This window comes from Passer montanus, unplaced genomic scaffold, assembly GCF_014805655.1.
Source record: "Passer montanus isolate IOZ18808 unplaced genomic scaffold, ASM1480565v1 scaffold74, whole genome shotgun sequence".
Lineage (NCBI taxonomy): Eukaryota > Metazoa > Chordata > Aves > Passeriformes > Passeridae > Passer > Passer montanus.
Genome location: NW_024372592.1, coordinates 225,462 through 240,011, shown reverse-complemented (window position 1 = coordinate 240,011; position 14,550 = coordinate 225,462). Strand labels below are relative to the sequence as shown.

Below are 14,550 nucleotides of genomic sequence, written 5' to 3'. Positions count from 1 at the left end.
CAAGAGAGTTTGTGACTTTTTTGCTGTTTTCCTGAAAACTCAGCCTGATTGTTGGCTAACACAGCCAGGAGCTCAAATGGGAACAAGAGTCTTCAGATGCTGTTTATTGTATAAATTGGCCTGATGTAGAGTAGTAAATTTAGGGAAACCTTCTGGGAAGGCAAGTTCTTTCTCAGAGAACACGGACAGTTGGCTTCATGAGCCATCTGTGTTGGAAAATGTTGGAATGTGAGTGCTCAGTGCTTGTGAATACTTAGCCAGAAGATTTGGTGTTCCAGTCCCAGCGATAACTGCAGCAGTTTGTCTCTGTTTTATAACACAGGAGGAAGGAGAAGATCTCATCAGATCCAAGATACAAGTGGAATAACAAGCTGCAACCTGGCCATGTGCTGACAAAAAGTTGTTCTGGGTTTGTAGCAGCCCCAGACTTTTGTACGAGGGGCTGATGGAAACTCATCATTCCACACTGCTGGGGAAGAGAGAAGACACTCAAGCAAAGGGCTACATCTTGGTTCCTCAACTTCCCCTCTCTCCTTGATGGTCTTGCCTCCTGTGTCCTTGAACAGAGAGGCAGGTTTTGAAGTCAACCTGGCCAGAGGAGCAGATATTCCTTCAGCTGAGAAAAACCTTTCCATGTTGCCTACAAGAGTGATGAAAAGAAAAGCCCCTCTCAGAGACTGAACTTACCTGTCAGGAAAATACCATTTGCAGGTAAGAAAATGCTATTCCCAGCAAAAAAACCCTGGAACTTCTTCCATGTGGGGCTAGAGAAGCTTCCCTTCAGAAAGATCATTTTTATGTGTAAAATACAGAAGAGATTTGGCTGCATCCCACACCACAAGTCATTCATCCTTTTGTGGTTGTGCTTGAACAATGTGTCACTGTCAATATATTTGACAGATAACAGCTGGTGATAGCACTGGTGGCTTTTAACTCTGGTGGTCCAAGACAGACATCTGCAGCTGAGTTCAAAGTGCCTCTTGCTCCCCATTGACTGGAGGAGAAGCCAGGAATGACAAGCCCAGATGATGAGACAAAAGTTGGGTGGTAAATCCCAGTTTGGGGCCCAGATGGTAAAATGATGGGCACTAGCTACAACAGTTAATAATTTCTGGTTTCACTAAATCTTCTTTCTGAAAGCTTTGAAAGATCTTGCAGAGAAAGTTTTGTAGTGTTTCAACCCAAAGGTTTTGTAATGTTTCCTGGCACCTTGACTGTATTTGTTTTCAGCTGCTTAAAATCAATCCTGAGGTGCTGTTTTTTCTGGGGGGGTATTTTGTTTCACTGTCTGTACAGTGTGGTTCATATGAGCTGAACTTTCTCTTTATAGCTTCACTTGTGAATACGGTTCAGCACCCAAGAATGCCTGAGCTCCTTTCCATGCCGTGTATAAATAGTGCACAGTTATTTCACAGTTTCACATTCAGCCTGCAGGCTTCCAACAGTATTCCCAAACCCCTCTCTAGTCCCATAGCATTCAGGTTCTTGATGTGACTCAACATCAATTACAGCAGAGGTTTATCCCAGGCCAAGCAAACTCTGATTTGTGACTCCTGTGCATTGTCATCCTCGTTCCTGGCGGTCGGCGTGAAGTCGGCAGTGCTCAGGGCTGCTCCTGTGGGTTTTCCCAGCCCTGTGATGAGTTCAGCTCCGTGCTTAAGCCGACAGCTGAGTTCCAGTACCTTGGGCACGTCCAGCAGTGCTGGCTCAGTCCGTGGAAGGAAGTCAGAGAGGCTCCAGCTGGATGGATAACTAGCGGCCGGCGTCCCGCTGCCCAACGGAGATAAGGGGCTGGTCAAAACCAGGGGAATTTTTAGACTCTCTCCCAAGTGTCGCCTGTCTTTTGTTTGGCACAGGACTTGTCATGTCTCCCTTCCTGCGTATTGGTTTGTCCAACTATGACAGTGGCCCTTACCTGCCGTCCCAGGGGGAGGTGATTAACCCCTACTGCGCCGTGATGGTTAAAGAAGCCGTGGAGTCAGGTAAGAAGGGAGGGGTTAAGTGTGGATGGGGGCTTCTCTAAGTCATGTCTGTGCTTTTCTGTGTAATTTCCTGTGTGTAGATAACTAGAATGAACCATAAAATATGTTGGCTTGGAAGAGACCTCAAAGATCATCCATTTCCCACCCCACTTTATAAAGATTTGTGAACCCCTTTGTGTGTCCCAGCACAGTGCAAGTTTGGGTTTGGCGTGGTCTGCAAGGCAATCTGATTTTAAGTTGGCGGCAAACAAATGTGTATCTCCAATTTGAGGATATTATCAGCTGCATTACAAGCCCCAGCATGTGACAGAGCAGATGAGCCGAGCTGTATTTGGTTTCACCCTTCCATGACCAGTTGTTGGTTTGTCAGTGGGACTCCAGGCAGCTGAAATCTGAGTGCGCTAAAATATTCTGGCAGGGCCATCTTTGTTAATCACTTTTTGGGGGGAAACTGACAGACCCAGCCACTTCCATAATTTGAAAAAAAAAATAGCTACTCAAACAGCCCAGTCTCTGCAGAATTAGTTAATTTATCCATGTCATTGCTGTGCTGTGCAAAAGATTTGAAAATGAAACCTCCTGAGAAGCTGTTTGCTGAGTTTGAATCTATGGATTGTTGCACATTTATCCTGATTGAACAACACTGATGAATCCTCCTTTTGGAAAACATTTATTATATGTCTTATGCATGAAAATAATTCCAGTGAAAGGGTGAAAAGTTCTCCAGTTGTGCTTTCAAGGATCACGAAGAGCAAGACCTTCAGTGTTAGGGAGTTACTCATATTGGCTGATATTTAGCTTAAATCTTTGATAAAGTACTAATTTGACTGCTGTGATTCTTTGAAAAATAAAATCCCCTCAGAAATCCCTATTTATTGAGAATCCCCATGACTGTAATCCCCAGAGGATGTTAAAGTAGTTTTAAAAAATTAGAATTTTAAAATAGTTCCGTAATTCACTGGGGTTCATTTTTTGTTTAAGATTCAGCATTTATCACATTGAACTTTGTCTTGCCTTAAATGATACTTCAAATAATAATGGAAGATTTGGTGAATAGTAAATTCAAAAGGAAAGAAAATACTGCATGACAAGATATCCCTAAGATCTTACTTTTATCAGAAAATACATTCTATTTTAGCTCTGTGCAGAGCTTGGCTGTTTGCTTTAATGAGGCTTTTGAAAGCCATAACTCAAATTGAAATATGTGTCAGTTCAAAAATTAATAAAATCAACTTGGTCAGAACAGTCCTATATTTATTTCTCTGACACAGAGCTGAAAGTGTTTTCTCGTATCCAACAAACACAAAAGTATTTTCTAAGGGATATAATTTTTGTGCTCCTCAGAGTCAATAATCATTATAGTAATTATATTTATTTTAATTATTACTGTAATAATTATAATTATTTCAATTATTATTATAATAAATCTTCTACCAACAAGAAATAAAAAATTCTGTTTGGGGGAACTTTTCTCCGTTAGTGAGGGCTGAGCATAGGAAAGTGACTTTCTGCCACTAGGAGATTTCTGTTTGCTGGGATGTAATTTCATCTGGTGATGGCTCAAATCATGGTGTGACAGACAGAGGCACTTATCTCATCAGTGAACCTCCTGGGGCTGATTCACCTCACACTCCCCTATTAGAGTGGGCTGAAGCACCTGTGGGAGGTGTTAACCTGCTGGAGGGTGTTTAAATGTGTGGATGGACAATTTTACCTTAGGGGGACTGAGGAAAGTGAGGCCACCATGGAATCCATCCACCTTTTAATTCCCTGATACTGATGTGTGAGTAATCCCAGCCTGAGGAGCACATCCATGATGAGTGTGAGGTGAATCACACCCTGGAAAAGCTCCCCCTGACCAGACAGACCACCCAGAGGTCTCTGTCTGACGTGCAGGGAGATGAGCCTGACTCCAAATGCCAGGAATGCTCTCCGTGACCATCCCAAGGAGCTGTCATGCTCTAACAGGCTTCAAGAAGGCAAAAGGTCTCCAGACAAACATTAACTAAATGTGTTTGAGGTAGAATCATGGAATCATTAAGATTGGGAAAGACCTTCAACAACGTCAAGTCCAGCTGTTAATCCAATGCTGCCAATTCCACCACTAAACTGTGTCTTATCCCTGCTTCATACTTATTTTTCTTTTGGTCATAATTTACTCTCCAGTTCCTTGGTTTGACAAAGCAATTGCTACTCAGTTGTAATTGGATTAAAATTTTTTTTTTAATTTTTAAAACTATATATCTCACTGATATACATCAGTTGTAATTGGATTAAAATTTTTTTTTTTTTAATTTTTAAAAATATATATCTCACTGATATACAAATTTTGGCTAAAATTTTGGCATGACCAAGGAGTAGGAGTGGACCAGCTGCACAGCTGGTGAGAGATGCAAATCACCCTGGCCTTGTGCACTGACACTTAGCCATGGAGAAATTTTTCAGGGCAGAAATGATTGCTGAGCAGGGCAGGACATGCCTACATGTTCAAGGCCAAGGAACAACCTGCTCTAGTGGAAGTTATCCCTGCCTACAGCAGGGGGATGGAACTGGATGGTTTTTAAGGTCCCTTCCAACCTAAACCATTCTGTGGTTCTATGTTTAGCACTGGCAAAGTGTGGGGCTTTTTGGTTTTGTTTTTGGTTGGTTGGTTGGCTGGGTTTTTGCAAACAGAACAGTGGTAGATGATAAATGTATTTCCAAAAACAGGGAGTTTGACTTTGGGTTCATGCCAAAGGCTGTCCCTTGTCAACCAGCCATAATGAAAAGGTCATTGGTCCCCAGGGATCTGGGAGTGATTAACATCCTCTGTGGACACAGGGATGTCACAGCAAGACCACAGTGAAGAATTTCAGAAGTTCTGGATAGATCTTGGGCAGCCTTGTAAATTTTTCTACTTGCTTATTTTGTAAAAAGGACCTTGTCACATTATAATGCAATCTGAAAAAAAAAAAAAAAAAAACAACCAAAAAAAATGAAAAACAAACCACATCTCCATACAGTTGGAGGTGTTACAGCAATTTATAACTGATGACAAAATATTTCAGAAATTATATGTGCCTCTGAGATATAAAAAGAGTCTGCCCTTTAAAAGTGGCTTCTGCCTTCACAAGCCACCTGGCCGGGTGCCATTTTGCCACCTGCCTTGCTGACATTTGCTTCATGAATGCTCCTGCTCTGTGTTTGAACACAGCAAAGCCTCCAGGAAAAGCACTCCCAGCCACGATGGAAGCTGCTCCCTGGGAAAGACAGTTGCAATTTCATTTTCAGGAACCTGGGGTTGGATTAATCCCTGGCAGAATTCCACAGCCGTCAGCGGGGATGCACCAGGGTGAATGTCTGATCCCATATATTGGGCAGTTCATTCACATTCCAGGGCTTGTTTATTTAAGCCTGGTGTCCTGGAGTGTGACACAAATGAAAGCACTTGTTTTGCAAGTGCTGTGTTCCACATCTGTGGCTTTTTCACTGATGCAGCAAAGAAATGATGGTCCTTTGCTGAGATTTCTGTTTTCCGGGATGCTGGAAAGTTTATGTCTCATTTTTGTCTCTGATTTTTTGTGAACTAGTCCTCTCATTTAGGGAAAAATTTTCTTCAGCATGTATTACCTTCCAGCTGCATGTTCTTTTCTATCTGGAATTATTGGAAATAGCAGCAAGGTCTTTAGACAGGTGTCACAGATCTGCTGCTTTTTTTCTCTTTCTCCTTCAGCTTCAGCATTTGATGGGTTGAACATTTGCAGAGGGTAACTGTGATATAGAATTTACCTTGAGTAAGCATCCAGGACTTCTATAGGGCTGTATGAAGTAAAACTGGCTCTGTGAGATAGATCTGGCTGAGACTCTTTTCAGAGAGACCCAGTTGGAGAAAAACCTCTGCAAACCTCAGAGACACCCATTTTTTTTACCCATCACCATATTAAGATGCTGTGAAGGAAGAGGAATTAAAGCATTAGGAAAGTTTGCTTTGTTGAAAACTCTACATCCCTGCAGGATAGTTACAGGTCTGCATGACAGTTCATGTTTTAACATCCCTTAGTTGGCTACTGGGCTGGACATTCATCCCAAAGTGCACCCAGATTTTTAGGGGTTTGAAGCAAACCTGTCTCATTTTGCAGTGCCTTGGGACAAGTGATAAACAAGGTAATTGTCTGGGATGGGATTCACCTGATTAGAAGTGGGTGTTTATGGTGTTGGGGTCAGCATTAGAGATCTCCTGAACAGAACTGGTGGGGTCAAGGGTGGAAATTACCTTTTTTAGGGTAGATGTCTGTATTTGGTCTCAAAAAGCATCCTCACTGCATGGATTTGTGTTCTCCCTCTCAACAGAGAATGGCCAAGTGTATGTGCAGAAGAAGCCCACCATGTACCCACCCTGGAACAGCACTTTTGATGCCCACATCAACAATGGCCGGGTCATGCACATCGTGGTCAAGGACAAAAGTGCTGAAATGGTCTCAGAGACCACAGTGGAGCTGAAGGTGCTGGCAGAGAGGTGCAAAAAGAGCAATGGGAAGACAGAGATATGGGTGAGCATCACTCTCTTCTCCTGCAGGATGGGCTGGGGAGCTGCTGCAGGGTAAGGGGATGTGTCCTTGTGTCCATGCCAGGCTGTGGCTGTCACCAGCAGCACAGTGGGGACTGCCTGGAATAATGTTTTGAGACTACTTGGGTGTGACTTGAGGGAGAGACTTGTCAGAAGAGAAGAGTTTGGTACTTTTATTTTAGTTGAAATCTGCCCTGTGCTAGTGAAGATTCTGCTTCAGGTGAGCTGTGCCCACGTATTAATCTTTGCTGAGGAAGCCCACTGGGAACAAGTGTTATTATGACTGGCTGAACATGAGTTATTTTATGTTCTCTGGGGAAACAACTTTAAAAATTTTATCTGATATCAAGTAGCTGATTCACAGCTGCCTGAATTTAGAGTTAAGTCAGAGAAACTCCTTAAAAATCACTGAAGTTATGGTGGTGTAAATTTGAGCAGTCTTCACAAGAATGATAAGGTAAGGTTGTGTTCCCTGCTAGTCCAAACAAGAAAGATCCTGGCAGAAATCTTTAGAATGCAGTATCCAGCTTATACATAGTCCAGTGGATTCAGATTTCCAAAGGCACTTATGGATGATGAGTCTGGCAGGTGGGAATTGCCAAGTCCAGAGGGGAACCCCCAAAAATGCTTGAATTACACAGAATCACACAGAATGACTAGATAGGAAGAGACCTCCAGGATCATTGAGTCCAACCCAGCCCCAACACCTCAACTAGACCATGGCACCACAATAATAAGCTTGTAGCATCCCTCAGGTTGACTGTAAAGAAGTTAGACTTGCAGAACTGAGTGCCTGAAAGATTTCAGCATCACCTGTCTGAAGCTGGCTGGGTTTTTTGAACTGCTCCCACCTTCCCCTTGCAGGATCCATTGGGAAAAAGTTTTCTCTGTGGATAGTGGTGGTCCTAATTTGGTGTCTAAAAAGCTGCCTACATTTCTGTGGTTTAATCACATTCATCTCTCCTATCATGCTGCTCTGAGTGTTTGATATGAGGTGATCAACCCTCCTCTCTCTGTAGTTGCTCCTACCCTACCTTGCTGCCTCACATGGGTATGAGCAACCTGAAAATTGGCACTCATTTCAATTCATCAGTTCCCACTGGGAAAAGGAGATCACTTGAAAGTAATCTGAAAAGATTTTTCCTTCTCTGAATGACTGTTTAATGGACATTTTTCCTTGTTTTTCACTTATCTCAACCAGCTAGAACTGAAGCCTCAAGGGCGAATGCTGATGAATGCAAGATACTTCCTGGAAATAAGTGGCAAGTGATTCTGTTTGTTAATTTATAGCTGTGATTTCTGGGCTGTGGGGCAGACACGGTGTCTTCACTAAAAGCAGTGCCTATGTTATTACTGACTGATCCATAACAACAAACATAACTGTTTGAAACAAAAACTCCAGAAAAGTAATTTTTATTGTGTGGTGACTGTTCTTCTGTGATTTGCAAGGCAGATTTTTTGGCTGGTTTACCACTAAATGGCAGATATTCCCATTCTGCTAAACAAGACAGAACAGATATATAAGGAGGCAGCTCCCTCTGAAATAATTCTGCTTTATGTACTACAAGAAATTAATGGAAGGGCATGGAGCTGGAGAAGGGCCTGAAGCACCAGGAGGGGCTGAGGGAGCTGGGAAGAGGCTCAGCCTGGAGAAAAAGAGGCTCAGGGGGGACCTTGTGGTTCTGCACAGCTCCCTGATGGGAGGGGACAGACAGGGAGTTGGGCTGTGCTTCCAGGGAACAGGGACAGGAGGAGAGGGAATGGCCTCAGCATGGCTGTTAGGGAAAATTTCTCCTAGAAAGGGCTGCATTCTGCTTTGTTGAAGGAAATGGGTTTAATTCAAATGTTTGGTCTTTTTCTCCCCTCTTTGTTGCCAAAATTCTCATATCTTCAGGTGTAGGGTGAAGCTGTGAGGTGCAGATACCTGGAAGGCTCTTCCATTTGTAGAAACAGAGAAGCACTGAAAGCAGCCATGGCCATGCTGATATTTTCTTAACCATCCCTACCTTTAATGTAGACTGGACTGCTGTTTGTGTGTTAAAAGGTGTTAGGGAGGCTGAAGCATAGAAAGTGAGAGTTGTGCTTCTATAACAAATATCAAGAACAGCATCAGATCACACAGGGGGCCAATTCCCACGGGTTACCTGGGTAACTCACTGTGCACAGGAGTGAAACTAAACAGAGATTGATTTTCTGTGTGAATTTCAGATTTGTAGGCACAAGCACATGTAGAAGTGCACGTGAAGTCAGAATTGGTTTGTTTGCTGTCCCAAAAAGCTTAAATAACTGTGAATTACAGCAAGAACACAGCAAACAGCAAGGCAAGTGTTGGCATGGAAAAATAACAAGAATATCCTGGGACATAAATACCTGCTTACTGACACATGTATATGCACACAGAAAGGATTCTGTTAAATACCCGTAAATATATATACACGTGTGTTTGTGTCCATATATCTGTAATTAATAATTTTTATGTAATTTCATCCTTTTTAGGGTGTGCTTCTTCAGTGTTGTTCAAACTCAGAGTTTTATGTTTAAATTACCTCTCCTTGGGAATTTTTTGTTCTAGGTTTCAAGAGCAGTGTTATGAATAGTCAAGACAGCTCAGTGTCCCAAGTCTAAAGTAATTTTAGTGTAGGAATGGTAGATAAAACCCATCCAAACGAGACTTTTGTGGGTCTCATAAAATGGTATTTCTTTGAGTATTCGTTACCATGAGTGAATCATCAGCTTCAGTCACATAGTACTCGAGCAACTGCATTTTCTGAAGGCACCTGATCAAGACAGGGTACACTTAAATCTCTTTCCTCTCCTCCCAGATGCGAAGGACCTGGCTGACTGTGAGACTGAAGGCTTCTTCTCCTTGCACCAGCGCAGGGGAGCCATCAAACAGGCCAAAATCCACAACGTCAAGTGCCACGAGTTCACAGCCACCTTCTTTCCACAGCCCACCTTCTGCTCTGTGTGCCACGAGTTTGTATGGTAAATGGAACAGGATCTGTGCTTCTTCTCCTCTTAACCCCAGGAACCAGTTCTGGTGTCCGTGTGGCACTTGGGAGTGTGGTTTAGTGTTGGACGTGGCAGATCTGGGTTAGTGCTTGGAATGGATGATTTTAAAGGTCCTTTCCAACCTAAAAGATTCCATGATTCCCTGTTAAATATCTGTGCTCCTCCTGTAAGACCCTTGGCATCTTACTTGTACAGCTCTTGCATCACTTTAAGGATGTGGTTTGCAGTTGTAATTCCAACTGTGAAAAATTCCCCACACTTTTTAATTTATTTTTTAAAAATATTTTTGGGTTTGGCAAAATGCACAGGCATTTCTTGTCGGTCCAGTTTGCTGTTTGGATATCATGAAATTCAGGATGTGAATGTGTGCTGAAAAGGCTGTGAAAACCATAGAGAATCACTCCACCATTAGATTAAATGAGGATAATGAAATTGAATAATCTCTACAAAAAGTGATAAAAAGCAAAACGATTTGGTTCTCCTTCTTTGATAATTATTGCTCTCCTTTCTTCCACTGAGGCTTTCAGACAACTCAGGATTAACCACTGTTCTGTTCATTTCAGGGGTCTGAATAAACAAGGCTATCAATGCAGACGTAAGAAACTTTTAAATTTTTTTTTATTGTCATTATTTACTTAATCTTTTCTTAAGGAATTTATTTATTAACACCATGACACCTTTGCTGTTGCAGAATGTAACGCTGCCATTCATAAGAAGTGCATTGATAAAGTAATAGCCAAGTGTACAGGATCAGCAGTCAATAGCAGAGAAACTATGGTAGGTTGTATTACCATTATTATTATTGTTGTTGCTGTTATTTTATTTTATTTTGTTATCATCATTTCTTTTAAAAAAACTTCAGTGTCATTCAGTCTCTCCTACACCACTGCAAAGCAACTTCTGATGAAGCAAAAGGACCTACTGAGCTAAGGACTCTGTGATCTGATCTGTGCCCTTTGCTTTTTATGTTCCCAGTGATTTCATTACTCCTACTTAAGATTTACTCAAATGCAGCTGCAGAATAAGCAGTTGCTGAATCAGAACTGACATTTTTCTAACGCGTAAAGTATAACTCAGAGGGAAGTCATGGACACGAGGTGAAGATATACTGGAGAAAACTCTTCACTATCCAGTGTCAGGCTGGACATCAGGCTGGATTTTCAGATTTGTGCTTGAACAAATCTGTGCTTGTGTTATCTGAAACAGTCAGTGGGAGATCTGATATCTCCACTGTTATTTACTTTATTTTTCTCATGTCAGTTTATTCTAAAATTTTCTTTTTGGTAGGCAAAACCAGATCTTAAACTCCTGATAGGACTATTCCCTTTACCTTGTGTCCTACAACTTCTGTTTGCTCTCAGTCCCACCCTGGCTCCTGTTCTCCTTCTACAATTTTTATAGATGAGATTGTTCTCCCTTCTCTTCTGACATCTCCAGGGTAGATGTAACCAACTTTGTCATCACCTTTCATACTAAAAGAATTACAACAGGCTCTTCCAAGGAGTGATTCATGACAACACATTTAGACATCCATTGCAGAATGAGGTGAATCATGTTTAAAAGTACCAATGTTTTCCCACTGAGCATTAGGGGAGCCTGGGTATGTAAATGAGGCACAAGCAGTTCTTTGGTCAAGGCCAGGAATGAAATGACCCAATTCCCTCTGAATTGCAGTCACTGTGTATAAAAATTTGGGTTTGTGTGCCTGATAAGCAATTTCTGCTTGGCACCATATCCATACCCAAGGATAAGAGGGCAGTAGACAAACCAATTTCCGTGGTACACCTTTGGTTTTCCACATGGAACCAAAGTGGAAAGGAGGAGTGGGTTTTCAGCCTGGCTTTTGTCTTGCAGTTCCACAAGGAGAGGTTCAAGATCGATATGCCCCACCGCTTCAAAGTGTACAACTACAAGAGCCCCACCTTCTGTGAGCACTGTGGCACCCTCCTCTGGGGTCTGGCACGGCAGGGGCTGAAGTGTGATGGTGAGTCCCTGGCCAAGCTGGCACCAGCTGAGCATGGGAGGGGTCGTTGTCTTTGGAGGGTGGCAGTCTGAAAATCCAAATCTCATTTATCGCCCTTCTCTGCAAAAGCAGTATGAGGTGGCACCCAGGAGGGAGAAGGAGTGGTCCACAGGACTGTCCTTCAAGGAGGATTGTTCTTCAAGAATGAGAACTGTCCATGTGCTGAGAGATATTTGGTCCAGCAGGATGATGAGTTTCTTCTCAAAGAGACAAAGAGCATCACAGTAGCACTGTTCATCTTCCCAAATCACCCCCAGTATGAACTTGCAAGCTCTGTCTCTACTATCAGACCCAAGACATTTCACTGTCTTCATAATTCCAAACCAATGGGAGGATCCTCTTCTGTGATTACACTTTATCTCTGAGAAAATGGCTTGTAGTTTTAGTAGCCTGTACCTGCAGAGGCTGATGGATGTGGAAATGCAACCTCTGGCCAGAAGAAAATACAAAAATAGTCTCCATAGGGAACCAAAAAACTACCTGAGTGCCATCTCTAGAACTCTTTGGGTGGCTGATCTTTGCCCCTGACCAACAGCAGCACTTGCTCCTGCCCAACCCTTCACAGCCTTCACTGTCCTGACACCTCGTGTGCTCTCTTTCAGAGTGTGGCATGAATGTCCACCACAAGTGCCAGGCAAAAGTAGCAAATCTTTGTGGAGTGAACCAGAAACTGATGGCTGAAGCTCTGGCAATGATAGAGAGCACTCAGCAGGTAAATAGTTGAAGCATATTTTTTAGATGCTCTTCTACATTTTGGCTTTTGTGAGTCACACTCAAGAAGTCACGGTATTGTTCATAAGCTTGGCATGTGATTTTGTGTCACCATCACATTTTCTGGAAAAATCCCTTGCCCAGGATTTCTCTCCTGGGAAGCTGAGAAGCCTCAGAGAAAAAAGAAAACAATATTATCTCATTTGCTTCTCCTGTGTTTTTCTGCTTTGGAATGTGGTAGGTGATTGTTTCATTGGTTTCATGTTAATTGTTTTTACTTATTGGACAATTGCAGCCAAGTTGTGTCAAGGCTCTGGAAAGAGTCACAAGTTTTTCAGTAGTGGCTTTTAGCCTTCTGTCTGTATCCTTTCTGTATTCATTAGTATAGTTTAGTATAGTTTAGTATAGTATTCTTTAATATAATATAGATCATAAAATAATAAATTAGCCTTCTAAGAACATGGAGTTGGATTCATCATTCCTTCATTCATCTGGGAACCCTGCAAATACAAGAATTTTGTCTCAAAAATTTGCTGGTTTCTGTGTCCCAGGCTCGCTGCCAGCGTGATAGTGAACAGATCTCCAGGGATGGACCTCTGGAAATCGGCTTCCCTGTTCCTGTGAAGGATGTGACACCACTTCAGGCCTTGCCAGGATCAGGGAAAAAAGGTAATTCCTCCTGGTGATACAGGGCACAGCTTTCTTGTTGTTTGGTTGGTACATGGTGAGTTGGAGGTGATGCAAGTGGGGAATTTTTTGCCAAGCTCTAGACAGGATATTTGGAATCCTTCTGATCACCATGGCCAATTTTATTTCTGATTTCATATTTTTGGGTGGAGGTTGACTTCTGGTAGCTTTGAAAACCCCTGATGGACCTCACTTCACTCACTAGCAGCTGACCTAGGTGTCACAGCCCTCTATGGTACAAGAACAGATGTTTAGGAGGGTAAATGAGACTGTGCCCTTTGGACCCCAAGGAGAAATAAATTATGTCCCCATCTGTGTTTATTTGTGCTCTGTTCTACAAGTAGAACTGGCTGTGCTGATGTGAAGCAGTAAAGCCTCAGGTGGTTTCACATCTGTTTCCCATGTGGGTCAGTTTGTCTGCTGAGTAGTGTTCAGCATTTTAAAGCAGTTACAGCAACAGGATAAATCCAATGAAGGACAAAATCTCTTAGAAGTTCTTACAAATCCAGGTTAGTGGAGTACTGAAAAAACTCAGAGTAATTCCACTCCAGGCTGGTTGATCTGGAATGCTTCACATCCAGAGCAGCAGCACAGTATGAAAATGTCATCCCACCTTTTCATCTAGCTTTGCCCAGGGTTTTGAAAAGACCTTGAAAAAATTAAACCACATCATAATGGCAAACAGCAAGAAGGAATGGAGAAGACAGGTGGCCAGAAATTAAGGATTTGGTGCCACAGAACAGAAAGACAGATGAAGGAGTTTGTAAAGTGGTTTGTAAATTTTAAAAAAGCTACTGAAGAAGATGCAGTTTCCACTGGAGTGAAGATTCCTCTGGAGAGAAAGCAGTGTGGGAGCAGAGCCAATCTACTCAGAGATGGCCACCACACTTCCATTTGTCTAAAATACCCTTTTAAATCTCTAAGCAGAATACCCGTGAGTGTTCTGGGGATTTTCTTCTCCTGTCCAGGGGTTTATTTGAGTGCTTTGATGTCTGTTGCAGAGCCACAAGGGATCTCCTGGGAGACTCCAGTGGAGGGCACAGTGAAGGGAGAGTCTCTCATAGAATCAGACTTGGGAGAACAGTCCCAGGAACAGCAGGAGCACCAAGTGCAGTTAAAACTGACCATTGAAGATTTTGTCCTGCACAAGATGCTGGGAAAGGGCAGTTTTGGCAAGGTAAGCATTGGGACTGGGACACCACTGTGTGCATTTGCATGTTGCTTTGTGTGGCACAATAACATCTGGTTTGAAGGGACACTTAGGGAAAAAATGGAATCATTTAGGTTGTAAAAACCTCCAAGGTTTTTGCATCCAACTGCTAACTCAGCACTGCCACGTCCACCACTAACTCTGTCCCCAAGTGCCACATCCACATTTTTTGGGAACACTTTCAGGGATGGTGACTCCACCACTTTCTTGGGCAACCCCTTCCAATGCCTGACCAGTGAAGAAATTTTTTATAATATCCCATCTCAACCTCCCCTGGAACAACTTGAGGCCATTTCCTCTTGTCCTGTCCCTGTTCTCTGGGAGCAGAGCCTGACCCCCACCTGGCTGTCCCCTCCTGTCAGGAATTGTGCAGAGCCAC

At 42.7% G+C, this 14,550-nt stretch overlaps 1 protein-coding gene across 2 annotated transcripts in view; it reads left to right on the top strand.

Moving 5' to 3' along the window:
• The window catches only part of PRKCQ (protein kinase C theta), a 52,444-nt gene that overhangs the window by 15,792 nt on the left and 22,102 nt on the right, over positions 1-14,550 (top strand). Inside the window, exons 2-12 of one of the 2 annotated variants that reach the window (XM_039730869.1) lie at positions 323-711; positions 1,857-1,982; positions 6,312-6,511; positions 7,730-7,790; positions 9,351-9,513; positions 10,104-10,135; positions 10,232-10,317; positions 11,395-11,524; positions 12,166-12,275; positions 12,826-12,943; positions 13,963-14,138. In XM_039730869.1, the coding sequence (XP_039586803.1) occupies positions 1,865-1,982; positions 6,312-6,511; positions 7,730-7,790; positions 9,351-9,513; positions 10,104-10,135; positions 10,232-10,317; positions 11,395-11,524; positions 12,166-12,275; positions 12,826-12,943; positions 13,963-14,138 (1,194 nt within the window). In that variant the 5' untranslated portion in view covers positions 323-711; positions 1,857-1,864. Of the gene's footprint in view, positions 1-322; positions 712-1,437; positions 1,983-6,311; positions 6,512-7,729; positions 7,791-9,350; positions 9,514-10,103; positions 10,136-10,231; positions 10,318-11,394; positions 11,525-12,165; positions 12,276-12,825; positions 12,944-13,962; positions 14,139-14,550 lie in introns of those variants that run through there. The other variant, XM_039730868.1, reaches the window with a different exon arrangement.